Genomic DNA, 18,792 nt, shown 5'->3' on the forward strand with positions numbered 1-18,792 from the left:
TGCCTAGAGGATGGGATCCGGCTGCCAAATGAGTTCCGTTGGGTTCTGCTTTGTAATCAAGGGGATGATGTGGTAATCCGAACGGGTCAAGATCCTCATCACCTCCTTCGGGTTGAAGCTCATCCAATCTATCCATTAGAACCAACCTTCTTTTTACGGAATCCGCCAATTCCCGACGCATCTGTTGTATCTCGAGTTGTTGCGAAGTAGGCAAAGATTGCCTATGCATCCATGTTTGTGAACTTTTCCTCTCCGTCCCAGTCTGTGTTACGGAATTTCCTCAACTTGCCTCTGCACATCCCCGGACGCGTTTGGTTGTCCCACTCTTATTTGTAGATTCGATTGTTGTGTCCCTGAATCTTCTGTTATCGGCATTCCGAATTAGGGATTTACTTGTCGACTTTGCGATCCTTCAGACCCCGAGTTGGTCATTGTTCCTCCAACGATTTTAACAGGAACAGGACCCGAACCTACAGTGCTAGGATTTTCAATAACCGATGACTCCATCTATGTTCTTTTAAAATGGTTTTATGTAGTGGTATTGAGGATTATTCCCTAGTGAAGTCGCCAAATGTAAACACCCTATTATTGATATAAGGTTATGAGGAGACTAATCCCAATACACAATATAATTCCTTGAAAATATCCGTCTCTCTCTAGAGAATAACTCTCCTTTTATAGGCAAAGCCTGGTATGGAGGTATCATACATGTGTACCCTAATGTCTTTTCTGTCAAGACTTCTGTCATTAGCCGTACACGTGTATTATTACAAATGAGGTTTATTTAGGCAACCACTAATCATCTTTTGGAGGCATCCTATATGTACCATGTCATCATCGATGGTGGCTTCGGTTTGACATCACCCTGTGAAATATCAGAGTGAAAACTAGAGAAGAAGATAATTTTGTTATTACAATACATTTTCCAAGATACATACATAGAACATTCAGACAGTATTAATACTACAATTAATACAATACAAAGGACCATGACAAATACTGACCAAGACTAATATTGACCTTGACTGTTGACCTTGACTAGTATTCCTAATATTGCCCCCCCCCCTCTCAGGTTCATACTGGCAGACACAAAGATGAACTTGAAAAACAAAATATACAATGTAAAAAGAAAACATCATTGAAGTAAAGTGAGAACTAGAAACAGAGTCTTCAGCAGCACCGGTAGTAGACTGACACAGTTCAACATCTTCAATAGAAGCAGTTGTTCACAATAGTTGTTGAAGCAAAGAAGAAAAAGCTGGAAAACATAGTCCCTTTGTAAAAAGATCTGCCAGTTGATGTTGAGATGCAATATGTTGAAATGTAAGAAAACCATCTAACACCAAATCTCTCACAACATGATATTGCACCTCTATGTGTTTTTACCTAGCATGAAACACGGGGTTAGAAGCTAAGCAAATAGATGATGTATTATCACAGTAGACTTTAAAAGGATAAGCAACAGAAACATGTAACTCCTTAAATAAGTTAGACTACCATTCCAATTCAGATGCAGTAACTGACAAACACTTGTACTCTGCCTCAGCAGATGATCTTGACACAGTGGGTTGTTTCTTACTGGACCAGGAAATCAAATATTTGCATATAAAAACTGCATATCCTGATGTTGACCTCCTTGTATCAGGGAAACCAGCCCAATCAGAGTCAGTAAAAGCTGTCACTAAAGAATTATCACATTTTCTCAAAGTAATTCCCAATCTAATAGTACCTTTCAAATATCTGACAATTCTTTTAACTAATAAGAATTGTATGTCTGTTGGAGCATGCATGAATTGAGAAACATAATTCACTTCATAAGTAATATCAGGTCTTGTCATAGTTAAATATTGTAAGCTGCCCACCAAAGTTCTATATTCTGCGGCATTGTCAAGTAAAACTCCATCATGTATTGAAGCTCTAGATTTCTTTACAACTGGAGTATTAGAAGGTTTATAATCCAACATATTTGCCTTAGTAAGTAATTTTAAAACATACTTTTTCTGTGTTAATACCATAGAGTTCACTGTTCTTGTTACTTCAATCCCAAAAAAATAACTCAGATCCCCTAATTGCTTCATAGAAAATTCAGTACTTAAAGATGAAACTAATTTATGCATAAGAGTATCATCATTTCCAGTTAAGATAATATCATCTACATATAGTAGCAGAACTATCATAGAAGAATTTGAAGTATATATAAACATTGAGTAATCACAAATAGACCTGACAAAGCCAAATTGAACCGGAAAATTTTTAAATCTATCAAACCAGGCTCTTGGTGCCTGTTTCAAGCCATATAAACTTTTCTTCAATTTACGCACATAATCAGGATAATCTGGATCAATGAAACCCTGTGGCTGAGACATGTATACATTTTCATTCAAATATCCATGTAAAAACGCATTAGACACATCTAATTGTTTAACACTCTAATTATGAGTAACAGCTAAGACCAAGACAACTCTTATTATTGTAAACTTCACTACTGGACTAAAAGTCTCAGTATAATCTACTCCATCTTGTTGTTTATACCCTAAAGCCACTAACCTTGACTTAAATCTATCAATGGTACCATCTGCTTTTAATTTGATTTTATATACCCATTTGCAACCTAGAATATTCATATATGTCTCAATCTTAACAAGATCCCAAATGTCATTGTCTTTCAAAGCTTGATTTTCTTTTTTCATTGAAACTTTCCATTTAGGATTTTTAATAGCTGATTTAAATGTTTTTGGCTCAGGAAGAATATTCAATAAGGAAGTAAAAGCACAAGGAATTGGATGTTTGATAGAAAAATGCATAACATGATCAGGATAAGTTTTTGGTTTTGAAATTCCTTTCATAGACCTTGTAGTAATAGTAGATGAAACAGCAGAAGAATTTTCATCAGTAGACAATGTCGATGAAGTAGTATTTTCATCATTAGGTAATTCAGTTATGACAGGAGATGAAGTAGTAAGAGAAGGAGAAGTCACGGAGTTGTTAGAATAGTAAAATTCATTTTCCAAAAACACAACATTCCTAAAAATATGTAATTTCCTAAGAATTGGATCATAATACTTGTAGCCCTTATGTAGAGAGCTATAACCAAGAAAAACGCATTTGATAGATTTTGGAGAAAGTTTATCCTGTCTAGATTGACCCAAAATTGGATAGCAAACAGTGCCAAAAACTCTGAGAAAAGCATAATCGGGTATAGTTTTGTAAATAATTTCAAAAGTAGATTTATATTGAAGTATGGGAGTGGGAGTTCTATTAATTAGATAAGTGGCAGTCAAGAAAGTATCAAACTAGAAATGCTTAGGCCGGTTCCTATGGGCATAGCAAACAGACAAGTTTGCCAGTTTTGTACCTACTATGGAGTTGGAAAACAAGCAAACTGGCCTGGCTAAGTGGCAAATTTTCCAATTAGCCAGGCCAGGTCAAGTTTCCACCGAGCGGTCGAGTCTAGACCATTCGGTGTAGTGTAGATCTCCCGGTTGTAGTCTCCACCGCTAGGTAATTTTTTAGTTTTTGTTCTACTTCTTCTCTCCTACTTTTTAGTTATTTATAACAGATTTTTATTATATAAGGGTCCCAAAAAATATTATATAATCTTTAAAATTTAATAAATTCCCCACCAAACAACTAAATTTTTATTGATAAGGATCCCACATAACACAATAAAATATACTACTTTAATAGAATTTGTCAGTTTTACCATATTGAGGAAACTAGTTCGCCATGCCACATCGCATGGCAAAACAACTTTTATACATCTCCCCGTAGGAACCGGCCTTAGTACAAGAAGCATTAAAAAGAATAATATTACCCATTTCTGTAATGTGCCTGTGCTTTCTTTCATCAAGGCCATTTTGTTCTGGGGTTTTGGGATAAGATATTCTTAGATTAATGCCATGAGTAGTAAGATAAGTGTCTAATGGGCCTTTAATAAGTTCACTAGCACCACCTGTTTGAAAATACTGAATTTTGGTAGAAAATAAATTTTCAGTTAAAGTTTTGAAATGAATGAAACATTTTAAAACATCAGATTTCAGCCTCATTGGATAAATCCAATGAAACCTACTAAAATCATCAATAAAGAGAATATAATATTTATAACCTTGCAAAGAAGATACAATGGAAGGTCCCTATTCATCACAATGAATCAAAGCTAATGGAACAGATGCATGAGATAAAGAAGTAGAAAAGCGAAATCTTTTACTTTTAGCAAGACGACAAGGATGACAAATTTTGGAAGAGGAAGAAGAATTTAAAAAAAAATTGTTTTGAATGAAGTTGATGGATGATTTTAGAGGAGGGATGACCTAATCTACTATGTCATAACTCAGAAAAAGCATGTAAAACAGATAAAGCATGATGAAAATGAGAAGATGAAATGGGATAAAGAGTATTAACTATATTCCCCTTAGCCAAAAGCACATCAGTTGATAAATATCTAATTTCACAACCCTTTGGATCTACTTTAAAATAACAATGATTATCTGATGTAAAATGTCCTACAGATAACAAGTTATGATTCATGTCTGACACATGTAGTATGTTGTGTAACTTAAAACTAGTATCAGAAACATTCAAAGTAGAATCACCAGAGAGAGCTATGGGTAAATACTTACCATTGCCAATAACAACTCCACACTTGCTTTTATAAGAAGAAGTATTTTGAAGTAGAGAAGGATCTCCAGTCATATGTGCAGAGGCACCTGAATCTGAAAGCCATGAAGTAGATAAAGAAGGGTCATCATTAACTGATTGAGTATTCATATGTAGACCAGTAAACTCCTGAGAAGTGTTGTTGTGAATATTATGATTTCCAGGAGGATGAGATTCAGTAACACCAACAAAACCAAAAGTAAGAGGAGGATAATATCGAAAATGGCATCTGCTTGCATAATGGCTCTTCTTCCTGCATATTTGACATTCACTTTGAGAAAAATCCCATTGACCTCTTCTAGCATCACCATTATTTGTATGAGCCATTATACACTTGAGTACCATTACCAACACCAGTTCTAGTATCACTAAAACCAACACCAGCAATCTTATTCCCATTTGGATTTATTATTAACATATGGAGCACCAGGCCCATTCTTCTTCTTATTTCCAGGATGAGAATTATAGCTATAACTAGCACCACCTCTTCAATATAAAGTATTTTGGTGTTGAGAATCAAAAATAGCAGTACTATCATGTGCTTGATCAAGAAGCCATTGCTTATGTGTAATTAATCTTGCCTTAAATTTACCAAAAGAATAAGGGTTCTCTCTATTCTGAGCAGATATCACAAAACTATCACAATCCCTGCCTAATCCATTCAATACATGCATCAACAAGTATGAGTTGCTTACTTTTTCGCCAATAGCAGCAAGAGAGTCTGCAAATCCCTTAATCTTTTGTAAATACACAGAGACAGTCATATTTCCTTTTCTTATTCCATATAATCGTTGTCTTAGCATATTTTTACGAGCCATATATTGTGATTTTAGACAATAGTTAATCATAAGACATCACCAGAAATAGATGCTCTAAAGGTAGCTTTTAGATAACTTATAAAAAATCGATACATTCTTCTCTACTGAACTCATTTTGGATTTAAACTAAGAACCCCATTAATCAAAATCTATTCCTCGGGTTCTTGTAAATCACCATTAACATGACCATAAAGATCATAAGTGATCAAAACCGACTCGAATTGATCATGCCATAAAAGAAAATTTGTAGAATCCAATTTATGTGACACAAAATTGGAAATATTTGTGAAAGGTAAAGTAAAATTGACAGAATTACCAGAATCGGATGTTTTTGCAGCAGAAGTCATATCTGTATTAATGATAACGTTGTTGTTGTTTGAATAATTCTTGATACGCCTGGTACTGACTGGCAAAACATAGATGAGCAAAAGAGTATTGAAATAATTTCAAGATTAGATTGAATCTTGAACAAAGATGATGAGAAAAGTTGTTGAATTTTTTTTTAAGGGCTATTTTGTGTTTCCTCCTCTCCCAAGATCGTTAATTAGCGTTTCCTTCCCAAAAAAATCGAAATTAGTGTTTCCTCCCAATGTTAGTTTTTCCATCCATAGTTCGGTTAGCTAATTCAGCACCTATGCACACGTGGCATAAATTGTACACATTTTTCTTGATCTTCCGAAAATACCTTCTAAGAATACCACATGTTCTCCTCCTTCTCCGGAACCAGTACGCCACTGCCTTTTCCCCCACCTCGTTTAGCTTTCTCTGTAGACGGAAATGGACTTTAAAAGGAGAGATAACAGATTGATGTATCTGGCCAAATATCCAAAATCAAAACCACTTCTCAATAAAGGACCATTTAGTCCCACGAAGAAATCAACGGCACATGTTATTAATTCACTCCATACATCACCAAAATTCACCTAAATCAGTTTACACAACCCATGGCTTCAGTTATCTTCTCCATAACTTCGATTCAGCTCACTTTCAGTGAATTAAAGTTATCCCCAAATTTCTGCTCGTGTCGCTGGGTGTTCATCTCGGTTAACAACCTCCAATTTCAGATCACATAAACTTCTATCCAACACCACAATTTAACACCAGCAAATGAAAATTAACCTAACACAACCGACCACTTCGAAACCCATCCATTCATAATTCGTTTGAATAACAAATAACTCATATCTAGTTTCCCGGCATACAATGCAGGTCAAATACGACCCAAATCCCACAATTCTTACTGATATTGTAGCCATCTAATTCATCCTGTAAAATAATCAAACCATCTCTGACTCGATCAATTTCTTCTTGGTATTTTTGCTGTAGAATTTCCCTTCAAGAACTTTCAGCTCAAATCCAATTTCGTACCCCATCAAAACCTCAAAACCGATCCATATGAGAACCCCCAAATTTGTTATAAACTTAGATTGGGTTCGATCGAGAAGGTTAATGAAACATGGGTTATGTTTGATTTCGGAACTGAAATGGGTTTGGTGATGATTGAACGGGTCTTGTGTGTTGTTGCCGACCAGACAAGAGAGATTTCGAAGATGGATATAGTTTGATGCTAAGAAATTAGTTAACAAAGATTGGGTTGTAGTTAGATTTAATTTTGGTTCGCTTCTGATATGAGATATATGAATGGTTGTTGATGTTGAAATCGAGTAGAAGAGAAGGGGATCTGCATCTGCAGCTGTTTCCGTTGAGTTTGTTTTACAGGGTTTTGAAAATTAGAAGCAATAGGAAGAACGGGAGATGGTGCTGTCAGTGTTGAATTTCCATCGTTCATTATTTCACTTTATCTACCACCATTAGATTAAGTTTGTATGGGAGGGTATTTCGGGTACTTTAATTTACACGTGTGCAGTCAATGCCACGCGTGCATAGGTGCTGAATCAGCTAACGGAACAATGGATGGAAAAACTAACGATGGGAGGAAACACTAATTTTGATCTTTTTGGGGAGGAAACGCTAATTAGCGATCTTGGGAGGGGAGGAAACACAAAATAGCCCTTTGTTGAAAATTTATTTGAGAATCAATCAGTAAAAGGTATTGAGAAGGTTGTTTCGATTGATTGAAAGAGAAATGTTGAAAAATTTAGGTTTTGGATCAGAACCTATCTGATACCATGTGAAATATCAGAGTGAAAACTAGAGAAGAAAATAATTTTGTTATTACAATATATTTTCCAAGATACAGACATAATACATTCAGACAATATTAATACTACAATTAATCTGTAATACAAAACAACATAGGTTTTCGAGCTTTGGACGGACATATAACATTTTGAGAGACAAACGTTGCATCCGACCATCCCAATTTCATCTCAGCGAAAGACATCCGACGGTTGTCGTTTCTGTAACCCCTCTCATCACGAATCAAATTTATTAATCTTTAATTATCGCATAAACTCTTAACTCAAGATATTCAAAGAAACATTAAATGAAATCATAATATATCATACATGCATTAATTGGATTTAGTGGTGGCATGATGAATCTAATGGGAAATGAGATTTTTTTGTTTATTTCTATTCATAACTCATAAGAGAGATATGCATACACACTAGTACTTAAATGGTTTTGTGTTCGTTTTTGGATAATGTTTATGAATAATTTTACAATGTATTTATATACATTTTCGTTTAAAACAAAATAGAAAACTATTTTGCAAAGGAACACGATTTAAAGTCCGTAAAAAAAGAAAAATTACACAAGTCAGATATCATATTAAAGCAGTGTCGTTACGGCACGAGCTATCTCTAGATATTCATTAGAACTCTCTATTAACCTCGCGTCGTGCCGTTACGGCATGAATTATTTCTAGTACAGTACAAAGGCCCATGAGTAATACTGACCAAGACTAACATTGACCTTAACTGTTGACCTTGACTATTACACCCGAAACCCCATTCTAGTGTCTTCGGCTCTTGCCGAATCCAGGTGCTTACACTTTGTTAAATTTTCGATGAACATGAAAGAACCTAAATCTTATCATCTTATGCCATTCTATATATAACTATTGAGTGTCCATTTTTGATGATCAATGCACGCCTTATAAATCAAACCTCAAAGAATGTCCATTTACACCGTAAATATTTTGTTGCCACATAGTGATATCGCATTCCAGAGCAAGCCTGTTATAGGGGCGGAGGAATTCATTAGAGGGGTGGTTATAATAGGATAAAAAGGGTCATTAGATGGTAATTTCAAAATTTTCTTATCAATTTTTTTTGATAATGACTAATTAATCCTTATATAACTTAGTGTTGATAATCTAGTTTAGTGTTAATGATTAAATTTCACTTCAATTAACTCTAAATCAAAACATAATAAGATTTTAGAGTATTAAAAAAAAGTTTAGAGGAGAAGAAAAGAAAAACTTTTGTGATATTTGTGAAATTCTAGATTTTTGTTGCTCAAAGTTTAAAAAAAAATGACCATGTATACTTCTAAATTAGTCCCGACTAGCTTTTTGTTGCTCAAAGTTATCTAAAGTACATAAAAAATTCAATCTTTTGACATTTTCAGAGATAATTACGGTTGGAATTTTGCTCGTAACTAATGTAGTTTTTACAAGTAGTAAGAAATGGATTCGATTCTCGGACTCTTCAAAGATTTGGTTTTAGGACTAATGAAGGAAAGAAGAAATACTACATTAGAATTGCTAAAATAGACCAAAAGATTGATACGGTGATTTTGTATTCAAATAGGAAGAAAATCCAGGATTTCGAGATTCCACCGCTATTATGTATACTAGAATGTTAAATAATTTTCTAAAATTTCTCCGGAAATCTCAAGACGATTTAGGACATAGAGTATGTCTCGGAAAATAAATCGTTTTTTTCAATAAAAATTCTTAAATGATTAATAATTTTCTTCACTGGTATGCTGGTTTCTATGATAGATATATAACTTATTAATCAAGCATTAGGACACATAAAAATTAATTATTATCGTTACTACACAAGAATATAAGGGTCATGGAGGAACGATAGTATAGAAAATAATCTAAAACACTCTAGCATAAATAATATGGTTTCCTCTCTAACCCTAGAAAAATAATTTAGCTACTCATAACTGAAAGTAATAATGCAAAAGAATTAGGGGAATTCATTTTTATTCAACTCAAATGGACTTACAGAGTTTGCGTATTTTGTATCCAACTTCCCGTTTGCTCACTTACAATTACAATAATGATAGGTGTAAAGATCAAAATGAATACAAAGACAGGACAAAAGATCACCACTCGCACCAATCTCCCAAACTCCAGCTCCCCCGTGAACATATAAGGCCCCCCATTTTATACTCTTTCAATCCAAGGTGTCTTCAAAATGACGTCGACATCATGTTACCTGTTCACGCCACTAAGACCTTTGTTAATCTTGGTAAAAATATAAAATATATATTGTTGACTTATTATATTGCATTCTTTCCTTGCATGCACATGGTGCAAACAAATTTGGAGAAGATTTTATAACTTCAAATTATTCTTCCATTTGTGATTGTGGAACATTCGTGGGATCCATGAAAAACACGTGGCAATAACATTTCTAACTCATGTCCGTTCGCTCTTCCAACTCTACGGCACATGCACTAGTACTCTATCTCACCAAGTCTTTAGCTGTGTTGCCATACCCACATGCCGTTAGTATATGGTAAGTCCATCCAAATGGCATATTCAACTAATATTGACCTCTGCCCTTGGTGATTCTTGGTGAATGATGAGTGCTTCGGGCTTCTTTAGAGAAAAAAGTTGATTCGGCCAATGACGCTTCTTCAGTGGTGAAGTACTCCCACAACGACTTTGCCATATCGTACTGGTTCAGTGGTGTCCTGTAATATCTGGATTACTCTTCATTTATTGGGTGAAACTCCGTGTTTTAGTTCCATTAAGTTTTATTTTATCAAATTCTACAAAATTAAACAAAAACATCAAATTGTACAAAATAGAGAACTAAACAATTGTAAATTGAGATGTAAAAATGCCGTGTTTACACACTCATCAGATACACCCAAACCTACATTTTGTTAGTCCCGAGCAAACCTCTCGGGAGGGTTTAACAGAGGTGTACTCACAAAACCATTTACTCCAAATTGGTCACAAGTATTCAAAGAGGTATGATGACATACATATTCTCAACCTATCTCCAAGTAACTAGAATGCCAGAGAAATTATAGGTACCAGCTCTAAAGCTGAATAAAGAATAGGGGAGACACATCTGCAACACTGCTAGATAAAGAGATATCCGCTACACATCTTGATAAACATTGTAAGATGCATCCGCTTTATAGCTGGATAAGATTAGGAGAGAGATAAAGATGAGAGGGACATCTGCTACTCAGCTGGACAAATTACGTGTGATGAGTTGAACCAGTGATAGAAAGATCTTGTGCCAGATGGAAAGCGGACTAACAAAGCAACCAATATGCATCTCTCTTCGACTCTCTCATAGTGCTCAGTAGAAACAACGTCTTCTTCGGATTCAACTATTGATGATAAACTCTCAAACCTTGTAGAACCTTGAAAATTAACTCTTCTCTTTAATTCTTCAATTTCTTGCTTGAAACTACCTTAAAGATTTCTACTTCCCTATGGCCTTTTTGAACAAAAATTTAAATGTATAAATATATATTTATTTTTTTCATTTTTTCATTTTTTTTTAACGGAACAATAATAACAAAACTAAAATTTACATGGGCATGAGAGAAGGACTTTAGCACTTGGATCTTTTCGACGTGTAATGTCTTGGTATCATGTACTTCAACAACTTTCATCGTTTGATTTTCTTTGCTCTTGTAACTAAGTCTTCAACTTTGATTGTTGAATTCTTCTTTCTAATGTTGCTTCTAAACCATAAACTCTTCAACTTTCTTCATATATTTTGATGTCACTCCACTTGTTGATGATGATAAGTTTCTACTGAGAGAGAGTCGTAATCCAGTAACTAAGACTACATTGTGAGGTTGCTTTGTCTTTCTGGCATTTCCTTCAGGCCTAATTTCCTTTCCATCATGGATGGTTCGGTCCATCACGATTACCCTCTAAAAGGAACATATTCTCTCCTGAATGTAAAATATCTCAATGTCTTTTTCTCTAATGTCTCAATAGAATGTTATCCATAGCAATTCCAATTTCCATCTTTTTAGTGAGAAACAGTATGTAAACTTAGCTAACTGAATACTATGTGACTCTAAATGTTGGAGATTCTTGGTACAACTAAAAAACTTCTCCCTTAGCCCCAAACCTAAAATGAACATAGTCCTCGATGTTCCAGATATAAATAAATGAATGCATGAACAAAGAGAAATTTTGATCAAAAGAAAAGAGATAGGGACAGATGTTACCAGGACCAAGTACCACAAAGGTGGGTTGCCTCCCATAAAGCGCTAAGTTTAATATTTTCATCCAGACATGACTGTACCTGCAGAAAATTAGTCGTCATAAACGGGATCCTGTAAATTTGTATTTTCCACTTCAGGGTTGGTCAATTCGATAAATGGTTTCAACCGCTGACCGCTGACTTTAAAAATCTCTCCAGTATCATGGTTCCTAACCTCAACAACGTGCGGATAAACGGTCTTGACATAGAATGGGCCAGTCCAAAGAGATCTAAGCTTACCAGGAAAATAGTGAAGGCGAGAATTATATAAGAGAACTTTTTGTCCTGGTGCAAACGACTTTCGAAGAATCGATTTGTCGTGAAAAACTTTGGTTTTCTCCTTGTAAATTTTCACATTTTGGTAAGAATCATTACGAATTTCTTCTAACTCATTGAGCTGAAGTCTACGGTTATCACCAGCAGTAGGTAGGTCAAAGTTTAGCCTTTTAATGGCCCAATAAGCTCGGTATTCTAATTATACAGGCAAATGACAGGCTTTACCGAAGACTAGTCTATACGGGTTCGGTAAGCCCACAAAGCTTCTATTAAGCGCAAAGACCAATCCTTCCGGGTAGGCTTTACGGTCTTCTCTAAAATCTGTTTAATATTCCTATTAGACACTTCTACTTGACCACAAGTTTGTGGATGGTAAGGTATAGAAACCTTATGGGTAATAAAGTATTTCTTCATGAGCGTCTCAAAAGACCTGTTACAAAAATGGGAACCTCCATCACTAATTATTGCTCTAGGCATACCAAAACGAGAGAAAATATTTTCTATAACAAACTTGATCATAACGTGGCAATCATTTGTCTTGGTATCTATTGCTTCAACCCACTTAGACACATAGTCAACGGCTAATAAGATGTAAAATTTACCATAGGAATTGACAAAGGGACCCATAAAATCTATACCCCACACATCAAATATTTCTATTATCAGTATAGGATTAAGTGGCATCATATTACGTCGGGTCAACTTCCCTAACTTTTGACATCTCTCACAACTTTGACAAAATAGGTAGGAGTCCTTAAACATGGTTGGCCAATAAATACCAGATTGTAAAACCTTCGCAACTGTTTTCTTAGAATTAAAGTGACCCCCACAAGCTCCAGAGTGACAAAAAGTCAGGACACTGGAGATTTTGTTGTCAGGAATACAACGACGGATGATCTGATCAGGGCAGTACTTGAATAACTATGGATCATCTCAAAAAAAAGTATTTAACCTCAGATAAGAATTTAACTCTATCCTATTTAGACCAATAGTCAGGCATTTGACCATTTACCAAATAATTAACAATGTCAGCAAACCAGGTAACTCAGAGATGGAAAATAATTGTTCATCAGGGAACGTGTCAAGGATCGGTCTCTCATCATCTCTAGTCTCATCAAGGATACGGGATAAATGGTCATCTACTACATTTTCAGACCCTTTCTTATCACGAATATCTAGAGTAAATTCTTGGAAAAGCAATACCCATCTGATCAACCTAGGTTTTGAGTCCTTCTTCGAAAGAAGATATTTAAGAGCGGCATGATCAGAATATACTATGACCTTAGACCCTATGAGATATGATCTAAATTTCTCCAAAGCAAAAACGATGGATAACATTTCTTTCTCAGTAGTAGTGTAATTTAACTGGGCATCGTTTAGGGTCCTACTAGCATAATAAATCACACTAGGTGCTTTATCACATCGTTGGCCAAGGACAGCACCAACCGCATAATCGTACGCATCACACATGAGTTCAAATGGGAGGTTACAATCGGGTGGTTGGATGATTGGGGCAGAAGTCAACAATGATTTTAGCTTCTCAAAATCTGCAACACATGCTTCATCAAATACAAAGGCAGTATCTTTAGCAAGTAGGTTCAACAGAGGTAAGGCAATCTTCCTAAAGTCTTTGATGAAACGACGATAAAATCCAGCATGGCCAAGGAAAGATCTAACATCTGTTACATTCTTAGGTGGTCTTAATTTTGTAATTAGGTCAACCTTGGCTTTATCAACTTCTATTCCCTTAGAGGACACCACATGTCCTAATATTATTCCAGATTTAACCATAAAATGACACTTTTCCCAATTAAGGACTAAGTTCTTTTCTTTATAACGTTCTAAAATTAGTGTAAGGTGGTGCAAGAATTCATCGAAAGAGGATCCAAAAACCGAAAAATCGTCCATAAAGACCTCCAGAAATCGCTCAACCATGTCCGAGAAGATATTTAGCGTGTAACGTTGGAATGTTGCGGGTGCATTACACAACCAAAAAGGCATATGCCTGTAAGAAAAAGTATCAAATGGACATGTGAAGGTTATCTTCTCTTGGTCTTCCGGAGCTATAGGGATTTGGTTATAACCAGAATATCCATCTAGGAAACAATAATGGATGTGGCTAGCTAATCTTTCTAACATCTGGTCGATGAATGGTAAAGGAAAGTGGTCTTTCCTAGAGGATGAGTTCAGCTTACAGTAGTCTATACAAACTCTCCACCCGGTCGTAACACGGGTAGGAATTAGTTCATTGTTCTCATTAGCAACTACCGTAATCCCAAACTTCTTTGAGACAACCTGGACAGGACTGACCCATTTACTATCAGATATGGGATATATGATACCCCGCATCTAACAACTTGAGAACCTCAGTGCGAACAACTTCTTTCATATTAGGATTTAAACGTCTCTGCATTTCTCTTGAGGTTTTGGCACCTTCTTCTAGGTAGATGTGGTGCATACAATCTGTAGGACTAATTCCTTTCAAGTCTGCTATGGTCCACCCTATTGCAGTCTTGTGCTCTCGAAGAACACTTACTAGTCTACTTTCCTGATCGGGCTCTAATTCAGAGGCAATTATGGCAGGAAGAGTATTTTCATTACCAAGAAATACATATTTCAGTGTATCTGGTAGCGGCTTTAATTCAAGGGTGGGTGCCTTAACTGATGATGAGAGGGGTTTATCTATGGTCGGAGGAAGAGGTTCTGGTTTACGCTTCCATTTTCTATAATTCATTACTGGTGCAGAATCTAACAACGCGTTAACTTCTTCAAAATGACTATCCTCATCATATTAGGCTCCAAAGTGGGCCAAACACGCCTATAAATGATCACTAACACTATTAGTGGTAAAGGTATTCTCAACTAGAGAATCAATCATGCATATGGACTCATAGTGTTCAGGGTCCGGCGGGGCTTGTAACGCCTTAAAAACGTACACCGAGATTTTCGGATTCCCAAAGGAAAATTCTACTAGGCCAGTTTGACAATGTATGACTGCATTTGTAGTGGCTAGAAACGGACGACCTATGATGATTGGGATATTGATATCTTTACTAGAGACAGGTTGAGTGTCTAAAATCACAAAGTCAACTGGATAGATAAAGTTTTCTACCTGAACCAAAACATCTTCAATAAATCCACGTGGTATTTTGACTGACCTATCGGCTAACTGTAGTGTTATCCTAGTTGGTTTCATCTCACCTAGTCCAAGTTGTTCATATACCGATAATGGTAAAAGATTCACACTAGCCCCAATATCTAATAGAGCATTGTCTATCGTTTGTTTACCTATGACACATGTGACAGTGGGACAACCAGTATCTTTAAATTCGACTGGGTACTTTTGTGAGATTATGGAACTAACTTGTTGGGTCAAAAATTTATTCTTATGGACACTCGTGTCTCTCTTGACAGTGCACATATCTTTTAGGAACTTGGCCATAGTCGGTACATGTTTAATTGCATCCAACAAGGGCAGGTTGATCTTAACTTGCTTAAAGATGTTTAGGATTTCAGCATATGTACTAGGCTTTTTCTTAGCGAGTCTCTGAGGAAATGGTGCAGGTGGTATGTACACTCTCTCAGGGGTAGCTTCCTCACATGGACTCTTCGCACTCTCAGGCTCATTAGGGTCTTTAGGCGAAGTTTGATCAACTTCAGTCTCTTTTTCAGCTGTACTCTTGTGCTTAGGTGGTTCTACCGAGTTATCTAATATTTTACCACTCCTAAGGGTGGTAACTGCTTTTATATGTTTATTGTGGCTAGAACTACCTAACTCATTAACCTGGTTAACTCCTTTTGGATTCGGAGTCATTTGGCTAGGAAATGTCCCATTCTCTCTATCATTTAACCGGTTCGAAAGTTGACTTATTTGACTCTCTAAGTTGGGAATAGCTCGGTCATTATTTTGTTGAGAACGTTGACTCATCAAGACAAAGTCATCGAACTTCTGACCAAGGTTATCAAACCTCTGACTTAAAAGGTTAATATGTTGGGTATACTCGGCATGGTTTATCACACTACGGTTAATAAATAGCTTTATACTTTCCTCTAGGGATGACATCTTTTTATCAACTAGGCTCGGCTCTTGAACTTGAGCTTGGTTCCTAGAAAAACCTGGTGGTGGGTTGCTAGATGGGTCACCCTGATGGCACCTTTAGACCACGAGAAATTAGGGTTATGTCTCCATCCAGGGTTGTAAGTATTAGAGTATGGGTCAAACATGGGTCGACCTCATATTTGGAGTTCATACCACCATGTAGGACACTAACCTGGTCACGAGTAGTTTCACTAGGGTAAAACAAGGGACAATGAGGTCTAATATGACTTTGATCACCACAAATGGTACATGGATAAGTTTTGGGCGCACTATTACAGCTCATAGTCTGGTTGGACCCATGGTTCATCTCTAAGGCCTCTAGACGCCTAAGGATATCAGACCCATTATCAACTCTATTGACCCTATGGATAGGGTTCCTAGTTATTTCGGGCTCCCTCATTGAAGCCCATTGACGAGTCTTTTAAGCTAACTCGATGAACTCGTCAAAACATTCATCTGGGTCCTGATGGGTAAACTCTCCACCACTCATTGTTTCTACCTGCATTCTAGTTTCACTATCAAGGCCCTCATATAAAATTTGGGCCATGTGTCCTTTATCAAAGCCATAATGTGGGAATTGGTATAACAACTCATTAAACCTTTCTACATAATCTTGTAGGCTCTCACTTATTTTCTGCTTAAAGGTTTGGATTGACTGTCGTACAACATCAGTCTTATGGTGTGGGTAGAATTTCTTAACGAAAACCTCTACAACTCCATCCCAGGTAGTGATTGTGTTTAGAAGGAATGATATGATACCACTCACCGGCCCTCTCTTCTAGGAAAAAAGGAAACAAACGCAACCTAACATCGTCTTTGGTGACATTCGGATAACTCATGGTGTCACAAATCATCTCAAAGTCCCGGATATGGATATACGGTTTCTCATTCTTTATCCCCCTAAACTTACGTAGCATACCAAATGTCACAGGTTTAATATCAAACTTAACAGTAGTGGCTGGTATAACAACCCCAGGTTCACGTATCATTCTAGACGAGTTTAAACGGTCCCTAAGGGATTTGGTTGGCGGGACTTCACCATCATTTTCATTAACCATTTCGGCAAAAATAGAATCACCACAAAAATCTGTGTAACGGGTCGGACTCAAACTAAAAAGGTCGTTTTTCACAAGTCTATCTCCTACCCGTTTCCAACGGCGCATACACAAGCAATAATACTAGTGAAGCAAGAAAATCGTGCACATGCAAATGCAGGGTTTACTAAATTAGGTAAGATTGGTTTACCTCAGCAAAATATACCTAAAAGTACGAGGTTGAGGTTTGTGGAATTTCGGCTGGTAACTACCATAAGGCCCAAGGCACGGGTTCAGCGTACTTTTCCACAGGTTTCCTAAATTCGGTAATTCTGACGATGCAATATGATGTGTGCAAAGTGTATTTTTTTAAAAAAAAATTATAAAGGAAATATATACAAAAGGAAATAAAATCGAAAAGAATAAATAAAAATTGGGTTTTATAACTGACCTCTTTTGGTAGGCAGTTCCACAATAAATGTTGAATATTACCTGCACAATAAAAACAAGAAAATGCCAAAGTAAAATCAAATAAAATTAAACAAAACTAAAAAAAAATCTAAAACCTAACCTAAAGGCAAGTCCGCGTCGGCGGCGCCAAACACTAATGTAGTTTTTACAAGTAGTAAGAAATGGATTCGATTCTCGGACTCTTCAAAGATTTGGTTTTAGGACTAATGAAGGAAAGAAGAAATACTACATTAGAATTGCTAAAATAGACCAAAAGATTGATACGGTGATTTTGTATTCAAATAGGAAGAAAATCCAGGATTTCGAGATTCCACCGCTATTATGTATACTAGAATGTTAAATAATTTTCTAAAATTTCTCCGGAAATCTCAAGACGATTTAGGACATAGAGTATGTCTCGGAAAATAAATCGTTTTTTTCAATAAAAATTCTTAAATGATTAATAATTTTCTTCACTGGTATGCTGGTTTCTATGATAGATATATAACTTATTAATCAAGCATTAGGACACATAAAAATTAATTATTATCGTTACTACACAAGAATATAAGGGTCATGGAGGAACGATAGTATAGAAAATAATCTAAAACACTCTAGCATAAATAATATGGTTTCCTCTCTAACCCTAGAAAAATAATTTAGCTACTCATAACTGAAAGTAATAATGCAAAAGAATTAGGGGAATTCATTTTTATTCAACTCAAATGGACTTACAGAGTTTGCGTATTTTGTATCCAACTTCCCGTTTGCTCACTTACAATTACAATAATGATAGGTGTAAAGATCAAAATGAATACAAAGACAGGACAAAAGATCACCACTCGCACCAATCTCCCAAACTCCAGCTCCCCCGTGAACATATAAGGCCCCCCATTTTATACTCTTTCAATCCAAGGTGTCTTCAAAATGACGTCGACATCATGTTACCTGTTCACGCCACTAAGACCTTTGTTAATCTTGGTAAAAATATAAAATATATATTGTTGACTTATTATATTGCATTCTTTCCTTGCATGCACATGGTGCAAACAAATTTGGAGAAGATTTTATAA

General features: G+C 36.0%; 2 protein-coding genes across 2 annotated transcripts; both read right to left on the reverse strand.

Annotated features, from left to right (window-relative positions):
• Positions 1 to 1,493: 1,493 nt before the first annotated feature.
• LOC113272520 (uncharacterized mitochondrial protein AtMg00810-like) lies at positions 1,494 to 2,366 on the reverse strand. Its single transcript, XM_026522343.1, has one exon. The coding sequence runs from the start codon at positions 2,364 to 2,366 to the stop codon at positions 1,494 to 1,496; it is 873 nt and encodes a 290-aa protein (XP_026378128.1).
• Positions 2,367 to 11,912: 9,546 nt separating this feature from the next.
• Positions 11,913 to 16,199, reverse strand: LOC113272522. The gene is made up of 3 exons (XM_026522344.1): positions 15,249 to 16,199; positions 12,916 to 13,057; positions 11,913 to 12,331 (listed from the first exon to the last, which is right to left on the reverse strand). The coding sequence occupies exons 1-3, from the start codon at positions 16,197 to 16,199 to the stop codon at positions 11,913 to 11,915; spliced, it is 1,512 nt and encodes a 503-aa protein (XP_026378129.1).
• Positions 16,200 to 18,792: the final 2,593 nt, after the last annotated feature.

The sequence above is a fragment of the Papaver somniferum genome, chromosome 4, assembly GCF_003573695.1.
Source record: "Papaver somniferum cultivar HN1 chromosome 4, ASM357369v1, whole genome shotgun sequence".
Lineage (NCBI taxonomy): Eukaryota > Viridiplantae > Streptophyta > Magnoliopsida > Ranunculales > Papaveraceae > Papaver > Papaver somniferum.

Bases quoted from the DNA above. Each gene is read 5' to 3' on its own strand.
- LOC113272522 (XM_026522344.1), bottom strand. From the start codon at position 16,199: ATGTCATCCCTAGAGGAAAGTATAAAGCTATTTATTAACCGTAGTGTG. The intron at 13,058-15,248 runs GTAGAAAACTTT...GATGATCCATAG, and splicing joins TTGAAGATGTTTTGGTTCAG to TTATTCAAGTACTGCCCTGA. The intron at 12,332-12,915 runs GTATTTATTGGC...CTGTATAATTAG, and splicing joins TGCGAAGGTTTTACAATCTG to AATACCGAGCTTATTGGGCC.
- LOC113272520 (XM_026522343.1), bottom strand. From the start codon at position 2,366: ATGTCTCAGCCACAGGGTTTCATTGATCCAGATTATCCTGATTATGTG.